The 23,603-nt window shown below is 35.8% G+C and overlaps 1 protein-coding gene across 1 annotated transcript in view; it reads right to left on the bottom strand.

Moving 5' to 3' along the window:
• The window catches only part of SBF2 (SET binding factor 2), a 284,828-nt gene that overhangs the window by 75,129 nt on the left and 186,096 nt on the right, over positions 1–23,603 (bottom strand). Inside the window, exon 18 of the mRNA XM_009635401.2 lies at positions 2,933–3,001. Coding sequence (XP_009633696.2) covers positions 2,933–3,001 — 69 coding nt within the window. The remainder of the gene's footprint in view (positions 1–2,932; positions 3,002–23,603) is intronic.

Genomic DNA, 23,603 nt, shown 5'->3' with positions numbered 1-23,603 from the left:
CATGACATAGTTTGACAGTGCAAACATACCAGTTTTCCTGAAGGTATTTTAATAAAAAACAACTAATCCCCCAAATGACCTTAATTTTAGTTTGTACATTCCTCTGGACTTATCAGAGACAGAACTGCAATATGCTGTGTTAAGCAACAAAACTTTCATCATTCTAGCTAAGATTTCAGTACAGGGAAACCCAGTGAAAAGAGAACTTATAAACTGTTAATACATTAGAAAGCAAGAAGCCCAAGGGAGAAAAGTAAAGCAGCAGGATTTGGTATTATTTCTCCCCAAAACAGGGGAAGAGGAACATTAGTTTCATGTAACTCTAGAGCAGGAATCCCTCCAAAGGCTTAGAGAGATTTTGAAGTGATAGAAAAATGACACCCATTTTTCTTAATTTAAGAATACCGGTACAGAACACTGTTCCTACACAGGTTCATGCTAGGTAGAACATACTCACTCTAGTCTAGGCTACAATTTTGAAAACCTCTAGAGAAACGGAAAAATGCTGCAAAAAGTTTCTTTTTTATTCATGCTGCAGACAGATCCTTAAACTGTTAATCTTATTTTTAACTAATCACTGCAAAGTTTGTCTACTCATCTTGTGTTCTGAACAACACATCAGTTTGTATTTAGTATGAATAGTTTTCTACCAAAATAAGTACTTTTGCCAAAGAATTGTATCTAATGGGACATACCAAAGGGGACCATCGCTGAACCTGAGGATTAGATCCGGGAAAAACAAAATTCTTTTTCTATTATGCATTAACAGCTGGCTTTTGCAAGTTAACAGTCAGGTTACTGTAATTTTTAATTCAGGTCTGGAACGTTAAAAAAAAATTATCATACTTCTCGCATCCGGGGACTCACAGTTTCCTGAGTATGTAGCTTTAGAGTTAAATAGTTTAAGTATGGGACTAGGTTATTACACAAAAAATTTCAAGGAACTTCTTGTAAGAGAAATGGTGTGAGATCCCGTTCTTCCTACCAAAAATACAAGTGTTTTAAAGAAATTATTTAAAGGTATTCTATATTCATTCCAGCTTTTTGCTCTTCTTGATTGTGAAATTAAAACTTATTTAAGCTTATTTCAACACTCATGATACTCCATGCCAAAAAAAAAAAAAGTTGGTTTTGTTTTTTTTGGGGTTATTTTGTTTGTTTGTTTTGTTTTGATTTTTTTACTTATTTTTTCCCCTGCTTGATCAAATTTACCAAATGAAGAATCTAACCTAACTGCTACAACTCCCCAAAATACTCTCTGTACCTCTCAAGGTAAAGAGCTATGTGAATTCTCTTGGCCACTTTTATTAGAGGAACTAAAAATCATAAAATAAAACAAAAGTAAAGTCAATCTATCTTCATAATATAGGATTAATGCAGTAGCAAGAATAAAACAGGGAAATGGAAAATCTCTATAGCACATTAGCTCTTTCTTCAAATTGAGTATTAGTGGCAGCAATCAGTCTCAAGCAACTCATGATTCTGCTACTCAAGGACTGAAAAGAAAGGGAATAGAAAAAGATGAGCTTGTAATTAAAGATGGGAGAAAGTTTATTTGCTGGGATTGAAAAATTTAATGTCTCACCAGGCTAGCCTATAAAAGAGAATGAAAATACTCTAGACTCTTTCCAGAAAGCAGTCTTGGTGTATTATGTACAGCTCTGAAATGAAACCCATTTAAACAAAACTTTTTCACAGTTCAAACGATTAGAAGAAAGAAAATCTACCACTTTGTGCTCTATGTATGTAGTAAATACTGGCTTATACAGGAGATTTCAAGAAACTTCCTATGCACAGGACTTTGTCAAAATTGCTCTCATCTTCAGCAGATGTTTGTGTTCTAAGACTGGTGAAGTTCCACATTTTTTATTCTAAAAACCACATCACAGAATCTGTTTCTAGTTTAAAACAACCCGAAATTGTTCAATTAGAATGTGTAATTTAAATTGAAAAGCACTGATTAATTTCTCAACTTACTGTTGCAAAAATCTTAGTTTCTATTCAGCTAAATAGGAATCTCTTGGCATTTTATTTATGGCGACTCATAAATGCCTCATACACCGTCTGACGGATGGAAGGTTATACTTTTCTTAATTTCTATCACGTTGTTTATGTCTAGCTAGACTGTCACAGTAACTACTATTTTGCAGTATCATGACGTATCAATCACCAATGATTAAACACATATTTCCCAAACTGGGTTGTATAACAATATTCACGTTAAACGAAGATTATTTAATATTGCAAGCAAGTCCATATTCTGAACTTATCTCCTCAGATATGTACATCCTAAGAAGTGGCACTTAAGCTAACCAGAACTGCTGAAAATGCTACCATATTGGGACACTGCTACAGCCATACTATAAAAGTTCTGCTTTTGAAAGAATTACTTGCAGAAGTTGCATTATTTACATTTTCATATTTACTATCATACTATATTTTATCATTATCAAACACTACACAAAAAAAGAAAAAAAAAACAACACAAAAACCTGAAAACAAATATACAGTTAAAACAAGCCATTCATAACATTCTCCAAATTTAACAACTACACAGACTGAAAACTTTACATGTACTTTTTGGCCAACGCTTAACATTCCAAATTAAACAAAGTAGTACTTCAATAAACAGTTTTTACACAATAAAATCAGAAATTACTCTTTTCAATTGTTTTAGTGACTAGTAATAGTTCAACGACAATTCTCTAACCCATCACATAAGCCTGAATTTAGTTCTGGGTAAATTTATCATAATCATCATAACCCAAGATCAATAAGTGTAATTATGCAGCAATGGCCATATTAAAAGACTTCCACTGACATCAATCAATTTTAGAGTGAACCTTCCGACCTGTCATAATTTCCTTCATTTTAACAATGTAGGTAATGTAAAAAAAATACAAAATAGAAGTGGTTTTCAATAAAGACTTACCCTATAAAAAGCAGTCGTCAGGGGTAGCAAGGCTGCAGCAATGCTATATTCTTCTGAAGATGAACAATCCTTCAAGAAAAACAAGAAAATAAGCAAAATAATTTTCAATGTAATGCTATATAATTTCATTTCTGCCTTATGGAGTCCCTCTGATAGCCTTCCTATACACACTGTAATTTTTAATCACTTGATATCATGTAAGAATAACTTATATTTATGTGTATGCATGTGTGTGTATATATACATATCTTCTCTCGATTTCTGCTAGAGAGGTATTGCTATGATTCTTCCCATTTAAGGAATTTATTAGCAGCTTTCTCACTCCCATGTCCAAAATACAATTTCACCAAAGTAGTTTACATATAAAAAGGAAAGTATTCCTCGTTTAGGAAACAATAAATTCCTCGTTTAGGAAACAATAAAAATGTAGTTTACTTCCATTGGGGTCAACAGCAAATCTGACTAAAATGGAAGTGATTTGATGGCCAAAGAATGCACTCTCAAAAAGTTTACACAAAGAAATAGACATTTATTTAATATGAAATAATCACCTCCACTGCCTCTACAAAAGTTTGGCACAAGGTTAACTTTAAAAGAAGATGAAAACGCATTCTCTTCATGGTCTTGGAATGCCTCATTCAACAGTCAAGTGTGTCATTTGTGTCTCTCTAGGCTGAAAAGGGTATGCCAAAGTAAATCAACTAGTAATTGCACTGATGAAATAGTGATTTTATTGCGGAAGTCTTTTAAAAGAAACCAGAATAGGAATGCAACTTAATATTTAAAAAACAAACTACTTGAATTTTTAAGACTTTTTTTAAAAAAATGTAGAATAAAAAATACTCAACAAGAGTTAAAAAGATCCTTATTTTTAAGTCCCTAGATTTTTTTCATTAGCTCTTCTGCCAACACTGAAGAACACAATAACGCACATAGTTCTTCTAGACAAATGTACCACCATTGTGCCCCTGGATGATGAATGGCAAAACATTTCCATTTGTACAATTCATTTCACTACTTTTAACATTCATTCTTACAATGGGCACCCTCCAACTCAAACCACACTCCTGTTAACTATCTATAACATCTGACAAAATACCAAAATTGAAGTATCTCAAGTCTTCCTCTGCCAGAATTTTCATTTATGCCTTCATCTCATATCAGAGTTCTCTCCCTAACACAGCAACTAGCAAAAACCTGGCACCAGCCAACTGTGATAGCAGAAATATAAAACCTGCATTACAGGAACAATCACGTTAAGGATCATTAGGATGTTATTTGTATTCATCTCACCCTTCTTTCTTAAATGGCTGCTGAATGATTATGGGCTGCAGGTTTAAAACAGCAAACCAAAAAACTTATCACAAGACTATTTTGCTTCTCATTGCTTTAAAAGTCCATTTCATCCTTTGTGATTTTCCAATAACAAATACTTAATCTTATAATACTTTAATCAAGCTCACCTAAACAGAATACCAATGTCCACACACAGCTAAATACAGTAGCATTTAGAAAACCACTTACATATTTATTCTGAAAAGGTGTACAATAAGTTCATAGATGTGAAGCTTGATTTTTCCACAGTTACTGAAGGTTTTAACATGTCTAACTCTGCATGACTGCATGTATGCTAACTTTGCGTGGAACACAAAAGGTGTGCAATTGCTCACACTTCGTAACACATTCCAATCTGGTAGAGGAAAACAGTAAGAAAAGTGGACACTGAGAAACTCAACATATGTTTCAATGATGCCTATAGTATTGTGACACATATATAAAAAACCCGAATTAGTTTGTAAGATGTCAGAACAGTAAGACTAAAAGACATAGCCCCAGCTGCTTTTCATTTTCAATTTCTGCATTATATCCTATTTTTATCCATATCCTTAACCCTCATTTGGAATTTAGCACAATGATTTGTAGCTTAATAGAAAGATATGATAAATATTGTTAGTATTTTTTCACTTAATCAGAAAGCTTCTCATTTAAAATGAGACTTTACAACTGTAGGAATGCTTCACCGTTTTCAAGGAAATATGTATCTTATTTCTGTACATGCTTATATATAACCAGGTATAAACTGATCCATCCTCATTGTTTCAAGTTATCTACTTAATCCCTTAGCTCAAATTATTTGTACGAGCTTTGGCTTTTATCCAAAATATACATAAAAATATCTTTATAAAAACTGAACAACGTATCTTCACCTAGAGAGCATTCAATATTCCAAGAGCTAACATATGTCTCAAAGATATATATCATCACCACATAAACAACACAGTAGATTATTTTTCCATTCTTTCTTGCAAGTATGAAATTCTCCACATATTCTATGTCAGCAGTACCCCCTGGACTTGTGCTATGGAAGTATTATCTACATATATTTTTTTTTCCTTTGCCAGCATATGGCAAGAAATGTAAAATGATCTCAGTTAGGAATAAAGTATAATAGTGCTGTTTTAAGAATAGTGAAATTAATTAACTGTTTATCTGCTTTGCAGCTGCAAGACAGAATGCCATAGTTAACAGAGATGTTGCACTGAAATCTTAGTTTCTCAGTTTTACAGGCAAACCAAAGTACTGGAAATATCACATATGTATTGCATGCAATTAATTTAGACTCCTAAAACAAAGCAATCCAGCTGCCTTATAAATAATAATGTCTCTACCAATTGTGAAAAATATCTCTTACTTCTGCTACATAAGTAGACAAATCAAGTACCATAAAATAATCAAAGCTAATTTGCGCAAAATGAAGCCGAAACACACCTGGGGAACAAAAATTATTCTCAGCAAATTAATTTCCTAAAAACATCATCTTATGACAGTGAAATATGGACTTCCACCATGCCATGTGCAGCCTACTACTTTGAATCCATGCCTGAGTAAAGACCTGGCACGTTATTCTGGCCATACTGATCTTATATGCAGATAGCTGCTGAACTCTGTAGCAGATTGGAAGTGTTACAGGAATTCATGTACATTTAAAATAGTTTTGCTAATTAAATTATATTTAATATTGAAAATATTTAATATTTAAAATAGTTAATGATTGAATATTTAAATAATTTAATATTCAAAATAATAATTTAATATTTAAAATAATAATTTAATATTTAAAATCATTTTTCTGAATTGACAAGTGAATAATAAAATGAGAATATTTTTCCTTACATTACTTACTTTGATAATAAATGTGATTTACTTTTATGTTCTGCTTGGTTTAATATGCAGCAAAACTTCAGTGGTTAGATGCTGTCATTACATTGCAGAACTGACAGCTAGGAAGTTACAGACCACTTGGATGGACACATGGTACTGTTAGTAGCTGGTGAGGCACTGACAGTTTTTGGAATCTGGTAGGTGGCTTAGGCTTCTTCTACTGGAGAGGAGAGGCAACTCTTCTGCTCATTCTTGACTTCAGAACAAGTACTGACCTGAACTTTCCTTTAGAAAACAAGGTATTGTACTTGATCATTAAGTTGAGATGCCCTCCACCAATCTGATACTAGTGATGAACAGCTAATAAAAGTCACCCCAGGTAAAGGTGAAGGTGCAGGCCCAGATTCAGCAATGCCTGCAAGCACCCTTTGATGTCCCACTGACTACAAGAGCAAGGCAAAGTCGGTGAAGCACAGTGACAGTGAAGCATATGCTTACATACCTTCCTGAGCAGGCTGCAGTACTGATACTTAGGGATTTCTACTTTCTCTTAGTCACATGACAGAAAATCTAGGAGATATATATTAAACATCTGATAACATTTAGAGTGCAATTTTATTTTTAAATCCATCTTGATAGTCTTTCTCCTTAATTGCTAGCTGGTACAGTATGTATCCTGTGTTAAACCACATTCTGCTTTGGGCAGTAAGCTTTACAGACCAACACCATATTTTTAACAATCTACAGAAATCCGAGTATGCTGAAAACTTGTGACCCAATTTTGCTTTACATTCAGCAGCACTATAAATAAATGGAATTACATGGAATTACCCGCAGGCCTATTGCATGCAATTAATGTAACCTGCAGCAAATGCATTCAAACCAAAAAGCTAAACATGGCAGCTCTGCATCCATGCTTTTTTGGCAGTGCAGTACGATGCATGCATGCTCTATTAAAAATACTGCTAAAGGAACCCTCAACACTGCCTTGTCCCTCTTGAGTATTGAATGCTGAAAATTTTCATGAAGACCGAGAGCATTCACCACCATGTAGGACTAAGCTCATGAAGAATCAAGAAAAAAATGCGAGAATCTTTAGAGTCATTTAGAGTCAGAGTTTTTATCAAAGAAAACCTATTCCATGTTAATTGATGTTATGACCAATGTCCTTGCTATTCAAGCTCAGCAGAGTTAAAAATCCAAGTAAATAAACAGACAGTTTCACAATGTACTGATTATTTCCAATATAATTATACGATGCCTTGAAAGAAAGGTGAAAACAACATAGTCCTATTTGGAATTTCCAATGTGACTTTTAAAAGTATTAAAATACAAGTTTTAACTCCACAGATAAAGCCATCATCTGGAGCAATAGTCAAAATGACATATTTTGCTGGAATAAACGCTAATACGACACTAGTTACTTACATTGCTTATTACTAACAGCATATAATTAACTTAAAAAAAAAGTTTGGAATCTTCTTATTGAAATCATAAGCAAAATTGTTTTTTTCAGTGAAAATTAATGTACAGTTACCTTCTTTCTAACATTTATATACTGTTTTGCCTAGTGAAGTTAACATCACTGCTAGCCGCTGCTCTGTTTTATAATGGGATCAAAGTTTTCTTTTTTTTCTTGTAACCAAAGGTGAAATCAAACCTTATTTGAGACAGCTACAATTTTGTTAAATGCACCTCTTCTAGGAGTTGAGAAACAGGATGGAAGACAGACATACCTAGGAGGCCCATATAGCTGACTACCTGTGGACTTATTTATCAGCAGAACTACAAGAACACACTCAAAACTTGGAACATACTGCCTTATGTAATTCTCATTACTTTAAAAACTTCTCATTTTCATAAGAACAGTCTTTCAAAATTATTAACTCACGAAACCCCTCTTCCTTCAGAAACGACCCTAGCACATTTTATGTGTTACTCATTAACACAAGCTTTTAATTTAACTTTTGTTCTATGTAAACACTGTTGCAGTGATTCTCAGTAAATAAAATTAAAAACATACACTCTTATTGTTGACTGTTTCCAGCTCTAACATTGACCAGAATCACACTTTGGGCTTTTGAGGAGCAACTTCTCAGATCGCTACCTGGTTACTATCTGACAGCAGTAATTCAACACAAAGTCCACACCAGGCAGACCTGACCTGTGCTCTGAATTAAGCCAGACTTAACAGTTTCTTCATCCTCTATGGCCATTACATTCATACAAGCGCAAACGTAAAAGACAGAGGAACTGCACCCAGCCCAGAAGACTCCTCACCAATTTGTTTTCACTTTCTGGTCTTTCTGCCTGACTAGGAGCCTTCATAACAACCAGTTAATTAAGGAACCTAGCATGTCAGCAATAGGATGCAAGATGCTGTATGTCTACCATTCCATGTATCAGGAGATCCAACTCCATTTTAGAAGAATTTTTCTTTCTGAAGAGCTTCCTATTTGTCTTTACCTGGCCTTGAATTCTCATAGGTTTGTCTGTCCTTGAAACATAGCGGTATAAGGGACAGAATTCAATTGATGAAATTTAGATGGAATTACACAAGCACATAACATTTATTGATTTTTAAGTTTCCTTTTGCTTTACTCGACACATTCACAAGTTAATAAGTGAAGCATATTTTCTCTATGCAGCTCCATAGTACCTTTGATCTCACAGCAAGCCAAAACAAGAAACAACATTTTACTCAAAGAAGAGCTGTCGAGTCCCGTCCCCCTCCTCCTTTCTCAATAAACACATTTCCATCTAGGGTTGAGATTAGTCATTTCCTCCTTCTCATAGCAAATTATGTTTAGGAAATCAGGAACCTCAATTTTTATGTGCATAAAGTGCACATTCTTCACTGTATTTTTAGTGTACCCCAAAAACGTAAGAACATTTAACTTTTTTTGCAAGATACAGATAAACACAAGAATGCCATCCCTTGCGTCTAAGCACATCTGAGTTTCTTTAACAGAAATGCCATGCATGTTTCTGAATACTGTCATGAGGCCCATGGCAATAAAGTTCAACATACTCAGGCTGTAATCTTCTCCCAAGGAAATGGTTGGGATGCCAAGATGCCTTTTGACTTTTATTTCACAGCAGGGCTTCATTCACAGTGACTCTGTCCAAACCTTAAACTACACCAGCTGTGATACAAGGTCCTGCACAGTAATTTGTAAAAAGTATTTGACAAACAACATTCAAATGATAGAATACATTGCAATTCATGAGAAAACAGTGATCAATATCCATTAACTACTCAGTTAGAAAGGGGCGATTGATTCATAATACATCTACAAACTTCAGTGTACTCCTAAAGCCCTGATAGACCAATGCACTTATGCAGTGGTTGCAAATCATAAATACAGGATACTTTGCAAACCACTTTACATACAGCCTGCTTAAATGAGTTCAGAAACAATGGAAAAATGTTTAAAATATTAGAAGGACTATTAAAAGGGATGCAATATTCCAGTATAGTCCAGTTATCTATTAGCGAATCAGTTCACAAGCACACAGCACACATTCCTATGCATTCGAGCATTCATTCGGTGCACAAGAGCATCTTTTTATAAATTATAAGCACAGTCACAGACTTTCAAACATGTAGGAATATATTCACCTTGCTTAATTTAATTTTACTGTTGTTCTCTAATTTTCATGCAATTTTCTAATTTCACATACTTTTAATAAAAATGCAACACATCGTCAGTGCACAATCTGTAAAATTTTTACAACTTAACAGGAATTAAGACATTTTTTAAAAAAATATCATATATCTATGGGTATGTAAAGTGATTGACTGAAAAGTCAGTTCTTCACTTTAGAAAAATATTGCTTGGATAGAAGGGGAATTTTACATGTATCTTCTGAAACGCAAAGAGTCAACGCTCAGTTCAAATCAATTACCAAAAGATTCAAGGTCCAGTTCAGTATGGAGAAATTGAACAAAAAATGGCTGATGAAATGTAACCTGGAAGTAGGGCTCACTGAAAATTTTCCACTGATTATCATGTGATGGCAAAATAATTTTTTATTTATGCTAAAACCCCTCACTGACATCATCTTAGAAAAGAGAACTTCTAAACCCTGAAATGTTCCCCTTGGGAGACTTAGTAGGTAGGTGCCTTGTCAATTATAACTGATTTTCCAGCGAAACAAAAATAAAACCTTGGGCAAAACCTCAAAGAAAGCAAGGAATAGGCATAGGGGATCTACAGGCTGGGCTGTAGGGAGCAAGTCCTCATAGAGGGCATTTCAAGAAACATGAAGAACAAGAAAGTGATTGAGAACATAAAGCACAGGCTGACCACAAGCAAATGGATCAACCTCTGTGATGAAGTAATGAGCTCTGTAGCTGAGGAAAGCACCGCATGGTCTCATTTACCTTGGATCCAACAGGGCTTTTGACACATGCTCCTTTGGTATCTTTGTAGGCAAGCTGAGGAGATATGGTCTAGATGAAAGAGTGGAAAACTGATTGCACCGTCAGACTCAAAAGACAATGGTCAATGGTTCCACATTTAGCAGGCAGGCAGTTGTCATATTTTCAGGGGTTGATACTGTGGCAAACGCCACCTAATGTTTTCATTAACAACCTGTAAAATGGCATGAAATGCATCTTCATCAAATTTCTGGATGACACCAAATTGGGGGAGTGGTATATACACTGGAGGGCAGGACTGCTACTAACTGGCATCACAGCCTGTCAGAAACAGACTGACGAGAACCTCCTGAACTTCAGCAAAGACAAACGCTAAGTTCTGCAAAAGGGACAACTCCATGCAAAACATAAAACTACGTATGAACAGCACCTGGAATCACATGCTGTGTTATACATGTCAAAACAAGACTGTGCCCTAAAATTCAGAAAGAGGCGCAAAATGAACTACCTTGTTTTGTTGCTGTTTGCAGATCTCAGCAAACTCTGTGTAGTATAGATAGCTCTGAGGAATCGGTAAAATAGGCAATACTGGAGTTGAATTGAACAGGCATTCAACGTGACAGGAAATGGAAATATTATGACCCACCTTGATGTCAGAAAAGAAGCATTACAAGAATAGCAACAGGCAGAAGTAGTGAATAGATTTACAGTAGTGATATTAAGTTTCTGAAAAAAATACCTGAGGTAAAGAGTAAATAATTGGAAACAATGCGTAAGACTGGTGGGAGATAGGAGGGAGAGGAATATCTTGTACCAAGTCAAAGATGTTAAAAATATTAGTCTCACCAAGAGTTCATATACTCATAGCAGGGGCAAAAGAACAAAACAACTGGAGAGTTTAAGGACCTCATCCAAGAGAAGGAAACTGTCAGGAGAGTGCAGAACTGAAAGAAGCCCAGAAGAACTAAATAAGTATATAAAGTGAAAACATTATGGTCAACCAGCATAGAAAAAAATGATTGGAGAGAAAGCTAATGCCAGTATTTTTTTATTTTTTTTAATATATATGTATACACTGAATGCATCTGCAGGGTTCTGGCAGGTGCCCCTGGGAACCCAAGTACATGTTAGTGTGGATGCAAACCTGTCTCTGGGAGGTGCATTTTTCAAAAACTGCCAAAGGTGGAGAGTCTTTTCAATATGTATTTGACATTTTGATGCCGGACAGCTTCAGTTTTTCTACACCAACCTTGATAGCATTGAGAAGCTTTGCTACAGTTTTGGCAGAGGCACAAGTTAGTCTGTGTACAGCTGCACCAAAGGACAAGAACGACAATGACCAGCTGCTTCTGGAAGAAGTTTTCTTGGATCAGCTTTGTTGGTGCAGCTCCATTTCTGGATTCATGAAACAAGTGTCAGCTGCTGGAAGAGGATATTTCTGGGATGACCTGCAATGGCTGCAGAATTTCAAGGATGACAAAGAGGGGGTTTGTGGTTTTTTGAGGTAATTCTGCTTATTATAAGGTTACGAACCTTGAATTCAGCCAGCAAGGGCTTTTCCACGCTTAGGCACAAATGACGAATTGCATTAGTTGTGCTGGTGAATTTGACGGAACCTAAAATCCCTTGTTGCCAATGCTGCTGCCAGACCTCTCAGTTCCTTAATATGCTGGAATGTAAATTTTCTGTTATGTTTCAGAGAGTAGTTACAATTTTAACAACTTTAGTACAAGTTGTTTTATAAGCCGCTTAATCCAAAAAATCAACCTTGTAACATCATCGCAATAGCCTCATTCCACATCCTTAAAAAAAATTACAGAATCATTTTGTTGGAAAAGACCTTTAAGATGCTACTAAAGCCATTATCAGGAATATCGCATTTTTCTGGAGAAAAAACTCCCTGCAAATTTAAGATTTATAACCCGGGCTGATAAAGTCTTTTAAAGGATAAATATTTCACAGAAAGAATACCTAAAGCAAATTTGGGAAACTGAAGGACATATGTTGTGCATGATTAAGTAGCGGGTTGTAGAGCAGTGTCCATCTTGATTAACACATCAAATCTGTGTGATCAAGGAAGAATGTTGTTGCAAAGCCTGGAAAGCCCAAGAGATTCAGAGATTTCAAGAGCTGCTTGATTTAGTAAAGTGCTCCCTCCAGGATTACATTCATCAATGAAATATATACATTCTAATACAAATATTTAAACTATGGAAAAGAAAACTTAGAAAAATATAATATTTTTATTTAACTTAATGTGAAATATTTTAAGTGTTCAGATTGTACTTTCCAGTGCAGGGGCAGCAGCTTCTTTCACATGCATACAGAGTTTATTTGAAATCTTACACATTTTTGTGGTTCAATACTACAAGTATAAGTGCATGTGAGATGTGGGAACTGTTTCTTATGAAACTGTTATTAAAAATGTGTTGCTTCAATGTTAATAAGTATTTGTTTTTCTAAGAATACAAGTGAAAATAAATGTGAAGCATTTTTTTGAAAGAGATAAATAAAGAAAATGGAAGAACCAGTAAAATAATTTTGAACTGGCAATTGTAAAACTATCCCCTGAATCTCAGTCTTAGAACTTGTTGTATTGATACTTTTCTCTGGGATTTTCAAACGGCTCCATGAAATCTGGAGGTTAGAATTCCATAAACTCCTCTGACTTTGCTTACAAAAGTGAAATTGTAAGCTCCCAAAACATACCAGTTTGTCCTCTAGAAGAGGCATGTTTGGATCTCCTTGAAACAAATTCCCGTTCTCCGTAAAAAAACAGTTCTGCAGGGCAAACACTACTAAAGAAGGAATCCTTGAGCTTGCTGTGTGGACCAAAGAAGCAGAAGCGTAGTACGGAGCTTTGCTGTAGCACTGCCTTCCAGCAAAACGGTTTCTTTGATACAAACTGTAAGATATCTTGGTATAATCCTTTTCTGTTCCATAGCCTTCTAAATCATTGCTAGTAGCAACAACATCCAGCTAAATAGCCACAGAGAAAGACGCCTTTGCCAGCTTTTGGGTTGCCAGTTAATCCATATTAAAACCCTTACAGATCTTCTCCAAGGCTATCTGATCTTCCTACCTGAGGGTTTTACTCCAAAAACCTTTCTGCTTTGTTCTTACTTTCTTGAAATTATAGGGAAAAAATGCAGAAAGGGTAGTTCTGCTATGGAAGCACAGTAAGTGACAATGAAAAGATTCATAAAAGGCAACTTGCAGTACAGTGAAATATTAGGGAAGTATTAAGATCCAACTATACTCATGCTGTTTGAAATTCCTTCAACACAATTCATATTTGGAGCTTTGAGAAGGATAAGCCAGATTGCAATAGCTGGAGAGAAGAAAAAAAAAAAAAAAAAAAAAGAATGGCTAGCAAAAATAAAAAGTCACATGTTTAAGCATTAGCAATGGCTTTGGCATTCTGAAAACAGCAATACTCCAATTCTCGAGAATGCCAATTACCAAATGAGTGCAGGACAGAATTCTGAAGATCAATAGCTAGTTTCTGGACAGCACGGCATAACTCAGTGTGTATACTGAATGAAATGCACTCTATCAGCATGGACTGTTAGCCATGTAAAATAAACATAAACGTGATGACTCAAAACTTAAGTATTTCTAATCTGTGTCGCCTCCTAACAAGACATGTGAGCAGATATCCTGATACATATCACCATCTCCTTAGTCCTTTTATCTTACCTGCAGTTCTAAGCAGCAAAGAAATCCTCAGGCTTTCAGAAGACCTTCACTATCAGAGTCAACATGAATCCCACAGTCCTCATTTCCCTGTCTTTCAGTACCATGCCTGTGTCCCATGGCCATGTTTTGTCTAAGTTCCTTATGCTGCTGAAATTTTGGATCTTGCTCTTTGCTGTTATGTAAGGAGATTTAAGAGTATAGCTTTTGATTCAGTGCTGTAAGACATCCTGACAGGTGATCTTAGTCAACAATTCAATAAAAAATTTCAAACTCTCTTATTTAAAATCCTTCTCCTTCTTCTTTGAACCTTGTCCTCTCCACAGAAAATAAAACAATAAATAATAAAGATCTGGGCTTGCTATATTAATACACAGCAAGAGAGATGGATGCAGAAGCACAGTACAATGCTACTGGGCAGTATACTGATGCTCATTTGTGGAGCAAGACACGTGAATGCGATGATACAGCGATGTATAGGAAGGGTAGTGACATGCAGCCCAAGCTATTCCTGGGAGCACATAGTACGTATAACAGATTAAGTTAGTCTAGAAGGATGCTGAACGCACAGCACGGCACTTGCAGCACTACCACTGGATCCGCCTGAATGAGAGCACATGAACTGAACAGCAACCTTGCGGCATTTTCAGTGAGGTGCAGAAAATAAGCTACCTTGCCAGGTAATGCATTCCAAGGACTTGATGGTGTGAATGGAAATAATTTTGATGCACCACAACTGAGTAGAGGACTAATAACAGCCTCTTCCCTCTGAGCAGGTAAAGCTCCTCTGTCACTATAGACAAACATTACATGTATTATATATTGTCAAAAAAAAAATCTCATCATTTTGCATTCACAGTTCAATCAGAAATTGATCTTATCTGTTATATTTACACTAATGAATTAATACATTAAATTAATAAATACTTACCTTAGCCTGACTCGTCTCCAAAACAACCTCTCTCTTCTCCCCACTCCCTCGGCTATCACTGAAGTTTAGACCAGATTACAGTATTTTAATTTATCTCTATACCTGGGAATAACAGCACAGTAGTGATCTGCTAATATTGTATTTTTATAACAATAAAGGGAAAATTAACTATTTGTTTCTTACAACAGCTGCTTCTAAACATTTATGTTTATTATTGAAGTAAAATAAGTAAAAAGCTGACTGATAAGCACCAGATTTTTATATTATAAGGCAAAATGTCTTGAGATTTACTGCACTAAATAAAGGTATATATCCAATAGTTAGAAAAAGTTGCTGTCTCAAGAAATATGTTAAATTTGATCAATTTTTATAAATCACAAGAATGCAAAGATAAAAAGGTCTTAATTTTTTGTGATAATTTACCAAGTATCTGGTACACAACTACAAAAATATTTTCCCAAGTTTTTGCTATTGCCTTCAAAGTACATTTTGTTCTGACCTTAAATATGACAGCTAAGTGTCAGCCAAAATTCACCACTGCTGTAACAATAACATGGAGGTGATGCACATCTGATTTTCATGAAAATCCCTAAAAAATACCTTGTCATTAAATGTTGGATCCAAATCGTTTATCTTCATCCTGAATGAGTCAGGTATAGAGATATACTACATGTTGCATTTTTATTTTGGTAGTTTTAATAATGGCATCACTGTAGCCAATACGCAACAAAATAAGGATTACCCTATCTCATTTTATAAAGTAATGAACTTAGCAAGATTTACACACGAATGGAAGCTTTGGTATACCTAAAATAGTATCACTACTTCAATCTGGGCACAGAGAGAGTTATCCAAAAAAAAAAAAATATTTAAAGATACAGTACTCAGAAAAGCCAACCTTTACTAGCATAACAGTAATCACTGAAGTGAGATAAAGGAAATCTATATGGTAATACTGGTAATCATTAGAGGACCATAGTAGAGTCCACAGTACTGAAACAATTTCTGGAAGTCCCATAACCCAATAGTGTCTCAAATCAAGAAGTGAAGAAATCTTAAATTAAGGAAGCACCTCTCAGTTGAATTGCAAAATGTTTCAAAACATCAGGTTTCCAGATACATCTTTTACCGACATACGATTTCTTAAACACAGTCAACAGATTCAACTATTTTGTAATAATGATTAGTAAAGCTGGTTGTCTGTCATAAGGGGGAAAAAAAGAAGAAGGAGTGATGATAAAATAAATGCATTAGATTTACTATTAGCGAAAAAATGACTGCCAAAGGATGACTACCAAACACAGTGAAAAGAATACAGAAAAGAATAAAAAGGAGACCAAGAAAGCTCAGAGAACATTGCTTTAGCTGCTTCCAGGGGCATCTGTTCTGAACTGAAAGTGGCATGCTGACTAGGAAAAGAAATATGTCAACATTTTTTGTTAATCATATGGATTTTAAATGCTGCTAACCACTACAGTTCTTGAATACATTGCTAACCAAAATTCATTTTTTAATAAGTACTTCAGCTTTTATTTCTAAAAAAAGCTACATTCATACAAAATTGTGACAGAACCAAGCTTTACAGTGGTATGGTACAAGCTTCTGCACTAGATACTAAAGTTCATGATCAAATGTTGGTTTTCGTCTTTTCAGTAAGTTTTTGAAAAATCTTTCTTCAGGAAAACTTTTAATAGAGAATTTGGAAGTATTTACATTATGACTTAAAATTACTTCATTGAAAATGAATTTGTTCATGATTTCTTTCTTATTATACTGTTGCCTGAGTAGCCAAAGACATTTCATCACAAGCATGGAGATTACAGGCTCCACCAGAACTTCAGCTACCCCCAAGGACCTCTAGGGTCAGCTTCTTTTTACTGACCAGAAAACTGAGCTACACACTTGTTAATTTTATTTTTAAGTACATAATTATGTTTCAAATTTTGAAAATTAGATAGGAATAGATCTAGGAGATTTAATTTTTTGTTAAGATGGAAAATATGGAACATAGTCCCCTTTACTAAGAGGTAACAGGGAACATATGGCATTCCATGTAATGCTCCCTCTCCCTCTTAGCAAACATCTTTATTTGTTTCTCTTCATGCTCCCAAGAGCGTATATTATCAGTAACTGAAACAAAAAAAAATTCAAACTGTCACGGAAACAATGCGCACCAAGAAAATATGTTGACTTAGGTAAATTTATTAAACATTATTTGGTTCAAGCTGACTTGGGAAAAAAGTTTTTTCCCCCCAACAAATCCTAATCCCCTTCTCCAAAAACAGTATTTATGGAGATCGATAAAACCTGAATGGGCAACACGTAACCTCAAAAATGTTTGTGGAATATTCAGAAAATTTCTGGCTGCAGAAACAATCTTTAACATGCTCTTGTGGAAAAAAGTATCCAAGAATCAGCAACTCTCCCCACAGTTTTGATTACTCCTAGGTGATCTCAGATGAGATGATTTTCAAGTAGGCTACTGAAGAAAGTGAATGTATAAAAGAAATAACCGGAATGCTCATATATTTTAGTATAGCTGGTCTTACTTTTAAGCACAGAATGCCCCAGAGATTTGACACACCAGGAATGAACACCACCAATGGCAGCCTGAGTAGACTCCAGGTATGATCTTTCACCTTTCCATAAGCTGATTTTTCATTAATACATAATTATGGTTTGGGATAGTTAAGGTTTTCTGGATTGGTTTTCAGTTAATCAGTTCTGATGCCTACTGTTTTCATACACACTTTGTATCTTCAATTTGAAATGAGACGAGTGATAGAATTCAAATCTTTGTTATATGGTACTTTTATATCAAATTATCCTGAAGCAGTTCTTTGCACTGAACATGCGTAAAATGCATGCGGCAGTCTGAGTCCCTTTGTTAAAGTTTGCTGAAATATGGATAATCAAAGAAGTGATTCTTGTAATACCTCCCAGCATCCTGATTTGGATTTTCTCTGCAGTCATGGTTTTCATGTTTTGATCCATGCAACACGCTGGTCTACTGACTATGCCTGAGAGGTTGTGAAAAGTAACTGAAAAACCGCAAGCCTACTGTCAGTTAAATTTCCTTCACAGAAAATGTTTTACATAGTAACTGGCTCTGTAGGGGTGGAGGCTAAATGGACAGGGGATTGAGAAGATAACAGCCATCTATCATAATCAAGTCAGGATCAAAGCCTATGACTTTCTTACACATGAGATTCAGAGGCTGAGTAACAAATTGTGTTAACATCACCGTAGTTGTGGCCTGTGGCTTTTAAGCAGAACCACATATGGTTACTATTTCAGCTATTCCCAAATGACAAAGGCAAGGCTCCAAAATAGTCCATTCAAATAAATATTTTCCTTTAAATTGTTTTTCACAAAAACGGTTATACCTTTTAAATTGTTAAATATAACAAGCTAAATTCCAATTAAATCAATAGTCTAGCTTGGCCTGAAAACAATAAATTAAAGGCCATTTTAGTCCACTGCCTCTGCCTGTATTAACATGTCTTTCTCTTCTTATGAAGAAAAAAAAGTCCGAAACAACAACTTGTTTTGCCTCTGCTCTTATTAAAAAAAAAAAAATTATTCAGTAAAGACTTTACTTGGTTTAAGGGTGTGAACCCCAGCTTCTGCTGGCACATAGGCAAGATGCTGATCAAGAAACATGTTGTGGGTAGCATCATAGTTTGTGCCATCTGTGAATCTAGACTGCACTAATGCTAACGTTCTTGCACAAGTGGAAAATATCAGAGCATGCATGATATTTACAGAAGAAAAATTTTGTGAGTCTTGAAAGTATAGGAAAACATATAAAATATTGACAATTCCATTAAGGTATTGAAAGCAAAGAAAAATGAAAGCTTGTCGAGAATTAAAATCATCGGTACTGTTGAAGGTATGTACAATACATAAAACTCAGATGCCTATGGTTCAGAGATAGACAGAATATTATAATGCCGATAAGGAAAAAGATGGAATTTCTGAAGAAGTGCTGAAAATCAAGGCATCTTCATAGTCCAGGTTGATTTTAAGTCTATTATTATTACTACAGTTAGAGTAAGAGATAATCTACTAAGATATTTCATTCCATACACCTGGAAGGGATAGAGAATATTATATGCCAATTGTATGCAACTTATTTAGGTATAAGAAAGGATATGTATCCTCTAAAGGGACATTTAATCAATTAACATCAAAAGCAAAAGTTTTACAAGGTGTTGTACTGACTAGAGAAATTAATTTATCAAAGTGATTTGCTTTTGTCCTCAAAACTCAAATAGTCTAGATAGAAAATTAAATCTATTTGTACACTCACAAACATTGTGAGATTTTAGACAGTTAAACAGACAATTCAAATTTTAAGTCCTAGCTCCCAAGTGGAGTTCTGGAGTTTGGAGTAGAAGAATTCAGGGAAGAGGTGGGGAAGGGGGTTGGTGGGGTGGGTTTGTTTGTTTGTTCAGTTGGGTTTTTTATCTACAGATATTAGGTGAAGTTATTTTTAAATACTTTGCTGGATCACTAGATACCAAAGCCTGCCCCCCAACTGCGTACAGGAGGGGAATTACTAAAAATAATCTTCACCGTAGCATGCTTACACGGCGTTTTCCCATGCATCCTAAAAACCAATTCATGTAAGTCATAAATCTGGACTAGAATATTGAAAATGAATGTCAACAGCTGCAAGAATTTTTTGCATCTGCAGACTGTCAAACATTCTTCTGTTTACACCTTTACGTTCTGTTTTTGTTCTATAACTTCATACATTTTTTGTTTATATAACAGTAGAGGTAGGTCTATTACTATAAAGAAATTGATTCTTAATGCTTTTTTCTTCAAAAAATCTTTCTAAAATGCCACATATGTTCACTATTTTATGTTTGTCATATTTATGCATTTTTCAAAGTTTACAGAAAATATTGACAAAACCCAGAACTGGCCTGTGTTTTATGGTATTTATCTCAACATCACACTTCAGTTTTTGAATACAAGCTGCCAAGATTTCAATTGTTTAAACCAAAGGTTATACAAACATTATAGCAACCAAATGATTAGAAGACTTTGAATGCATTTCTATGTTCTTTCTGTTTTAGAAATGACTGTATGTGAAAAATAAATAAAAGATGATGATATTACAGCCACCCATTGGCAACTTTTATACAAATTTCTGCAAAATAAAAGATTGTAAACCAGACAACTTCATAAAATCTCTTATAGAAACAACAAACAAGCCTCTATATGGCATATTTCTTCGGGGAAGTTAAATACCATCAATGATCAAGGGAGCACACACCTTGCTCGCAGAGCAGAGAAGCATTCCACTTCAGCTCCTCTACTACACCTCGGTTTAACAGTTACTTGAAAGGTGAAGCGCGGAGAGGGGAAGACCAGAGCGAGACCATCTTAGACAGACAAACTCCTGCCCTTCATTTTAGTAATAAAAGACTGCACTAAAGCTAAATACACACGTGCATATGGGCGGCCATTGAGGTGCATTCACTGAATGGGTAGAGTACATCAATACTGTGTAATGTTTTGTTACTTATTGTACACATAAAATGACACTCAATACAGATTAAGCACATGTACACATACCTACCTAACAGTGTTATATATGAATGTATATGGAATTATGTACCTGTACTGAAATACACATTACATGCATACATAAAATTTAAAACAAAACTAAAATTCCATGCATTCCTTCCATATTTTTACTAAATGTAAAACCTGTAAAAACAGAAGTCACTGATTTCACATACTTAGATTCTATTAGCAAAATGCCTATTTTTTCCAACATCAAAGACTTTTTTTGGTTTTTTCTGCTCCCTTTCATCACTCCACCTCTTTCTCAGGCAGGCTAGAGAGTAACTACACAGCAGTATAACACAATTCCTAAACCAGACTTGTTTTATTTACAGCAGTGAGTAGCATACAAGTACATGTCTGCTTTTCATCAAGAAGACCAAAAATATTTAGAACACAGAGTTATTAGGAACACTTGGCAACCACAAGGCCACAATTAGCAGTAATGAACACTTAAGAGCAGTCAGAGCCTACCACGTCAACGCTCCAAGAAGCTACATGGTTTCAATAAGATACCTATGTGTGAGCAAACACACACGAGCATGCCCTGTATTAACAGCAAATATAGGAGGACTGAACAAAAGCCAGTGACAGCAGACATCCATTAAAAGACGGCTCTAGCAGATGAACGTCCCAGAGACCCATCGGGGACGGGGCGGGGGGTTGTACCACTCTCCTCAGCCCTGCCAGGGGCTACGTGGTGTGAGACCCTCGTTTGGTGTCTGACACTCCAGCGCTTATGTTTGCATCCAAAAGGCTACCACATTTTTATTTATCTATCTGTAAGCCAGATAATGACCTGACCGAAACCAATGTAACCCAGACACAGACCCGCTGTCTGCAGTTTGGATATTATACCCTATGTTTTTATCTAAAATGCCTACATTGCTATGTACATGCCATGTAAAATCTGCTAAAATATGTTCAAAACTCTTCAAGATCATCACAGCTCTTAACATACCTATCTTTGTTGCTGCTGTTTTCCTTCAGAGCCTTGATTTCTATTGTGCAGGAGCCCTGTGAGGACGTGACTGAGGCTGTGGGCAGCAGGGGGCTGTGGGGCAGCCAGGGCTGGTCACAACCGGTCATGGCTGCATTTGGAAACCCCACAGCGAGCCCCAAAGCTGCTGCCAGCCAGAGGAGCCAGTGGCACTGCTGCTCACATGTATTTCTGCTTATTCTTGCATTAAAACCAATAACCCTTCTGTCATTTGGAATATTTAGCAGAGACGCTTAAAACAAGGCTGAATCCTGCCTCTGATAACTGCATAGAAACACAACGAAGGCATAATCAATATCCCCACACCCTGCAGTCTAGAAAACAAGTTATATCTATGGCAAGTTATATCGACAGAAAGGAGGACACCATCACATTTTTACTCTGTCATTTTTGATCCCTTTTTACATCAGCAGCAAAAACTCTGGGGTAAACCAGGGGATTCCCTGCAACCGAAGCCCTCGAGATGTACATTCGTTCCCACTCCAAACATGCTGCTCTGATAATAGCGGGACTTGGGGATTATTTTAACTCCTACATTACTATCGAGTTTATATTTATGTGTATACATGTACGCATATTTCTCTACATAGCAGACATATACATCTGTATCACCCTTGTGCCTCATGTATACACATACATACGTGTATACATAGAGGGGAGAAGGAAGTCTGCAGGGAAACAGCAAATTTAGGAAGTGCCCAGCCACACATCGGATTATTCCTGAACACCTTCACTGGCACATGCCAGCGTGAAAAGCAGCCACAGTTTTCTGCTGCCTGGTCGCCAAAGAAATTCCTCACTAAAACCACAAAGGTAGTTTAAAGCAGCTTGAGACAACCACTGTGGTGCCTGGACACACACGCAGAACCAGCCAGACCCCTCTCTGTGGAGACCACTACACAAACAAATCTCCCTAAGTATTACAAAAAGAAATTACTTGGACACTGCCACGTCCACAGGGAGAGTCCTGGCCCAAAGAAGAACAGCTACTGCTCTGTCAAGGTGGTCATCTCCCTTGACACCTGCAGAGTAGGTAACTGTGGACTGGTCTTCTAGCAGCAGCAACAAAGCTTTTTAAAGTCTGCAGTGGCATACATACATGAGCAATCTCAGAAAGAAAGAAACTTGTGAATGGATTTTTTGCTGAACTGTGTGGCCACCCAATGAGATGGGGCGAGTAAAATAGTATGTTCCTCAAAGCACAGAAAGGAAAAATAAAAACGGATCAGCAGTATAATCTTCTACACTGTACTTCCATTTTTTTTTTTCCGAGAGAAATTATGTGAGCACCTTCGATTCAGCCTTGTGCAAAGATTTTCTAGTATCTTGCAATTTCTTGGGAAAGAGACATCAGAAAAATTTAGAAACAGCAACTTCTTTTAAGTCCAGAACATTACAGGTGGACCCTAAAAAGTCAGCAGGATGGAAAACCTGTTATTTCTACTTTTTGGATAATAAACCATGGACTAGAAAAATTATATGATGTGCCCACTGCAACAACAACAAAAAAATCTGCACATAGAATATGCAATTCCAATATGGAATTAAATCTGGAAGTTTCAAGTCCAAGCCTTAGACACTGGCATCTCCTTTCTTTCACTTAAATAATACTATGACTTTGTCTAACAGGATGAAAAAGATCATAGTGTTAATAACTGATGAATGAATTGAATTAACTGTGGCCCTGTTAAAGTCCCATGTTTTCCTTCATGATATATTTTCTATGTTTTAAAGATACCTTAAAATATTTTCAAATATTGCTGTTGTTCAAACATTACTGCTGAGAGTCTCTACTTCCAGGAATATAAGTCAAACGTTTGAGTAACAAAAGGCAGGCCATGAAATAGAATTCTGAGAGGAGAGGAATCTATTCTAACCCTTCAAAATAAAGATGTCTGGCAACACTGTTTTCAAAATA

The sequence above is a fragment of the Egretta garzetta genome, unplaced genomic scaffold (assembly GCF_000687185.1).
Source record: "Egretta garzetta isolate BGI_Z169 unplaced genomic scaffold, ASM68718v1 scaffold133, whole genome shotgun sequence".
Taxonomy (NCBI): domain Eukaryota; kingdom Metazoa; phylum Chordata; class Aves; order Pelecaniformes; family Ardeidae; genus Egretta; species Egretta garzetta.
The sequence above is the reverse complement of the archived record's forward strand: the minus strand, read 5'-3'. Positions and strand labels throughout refer to the sequence as shown.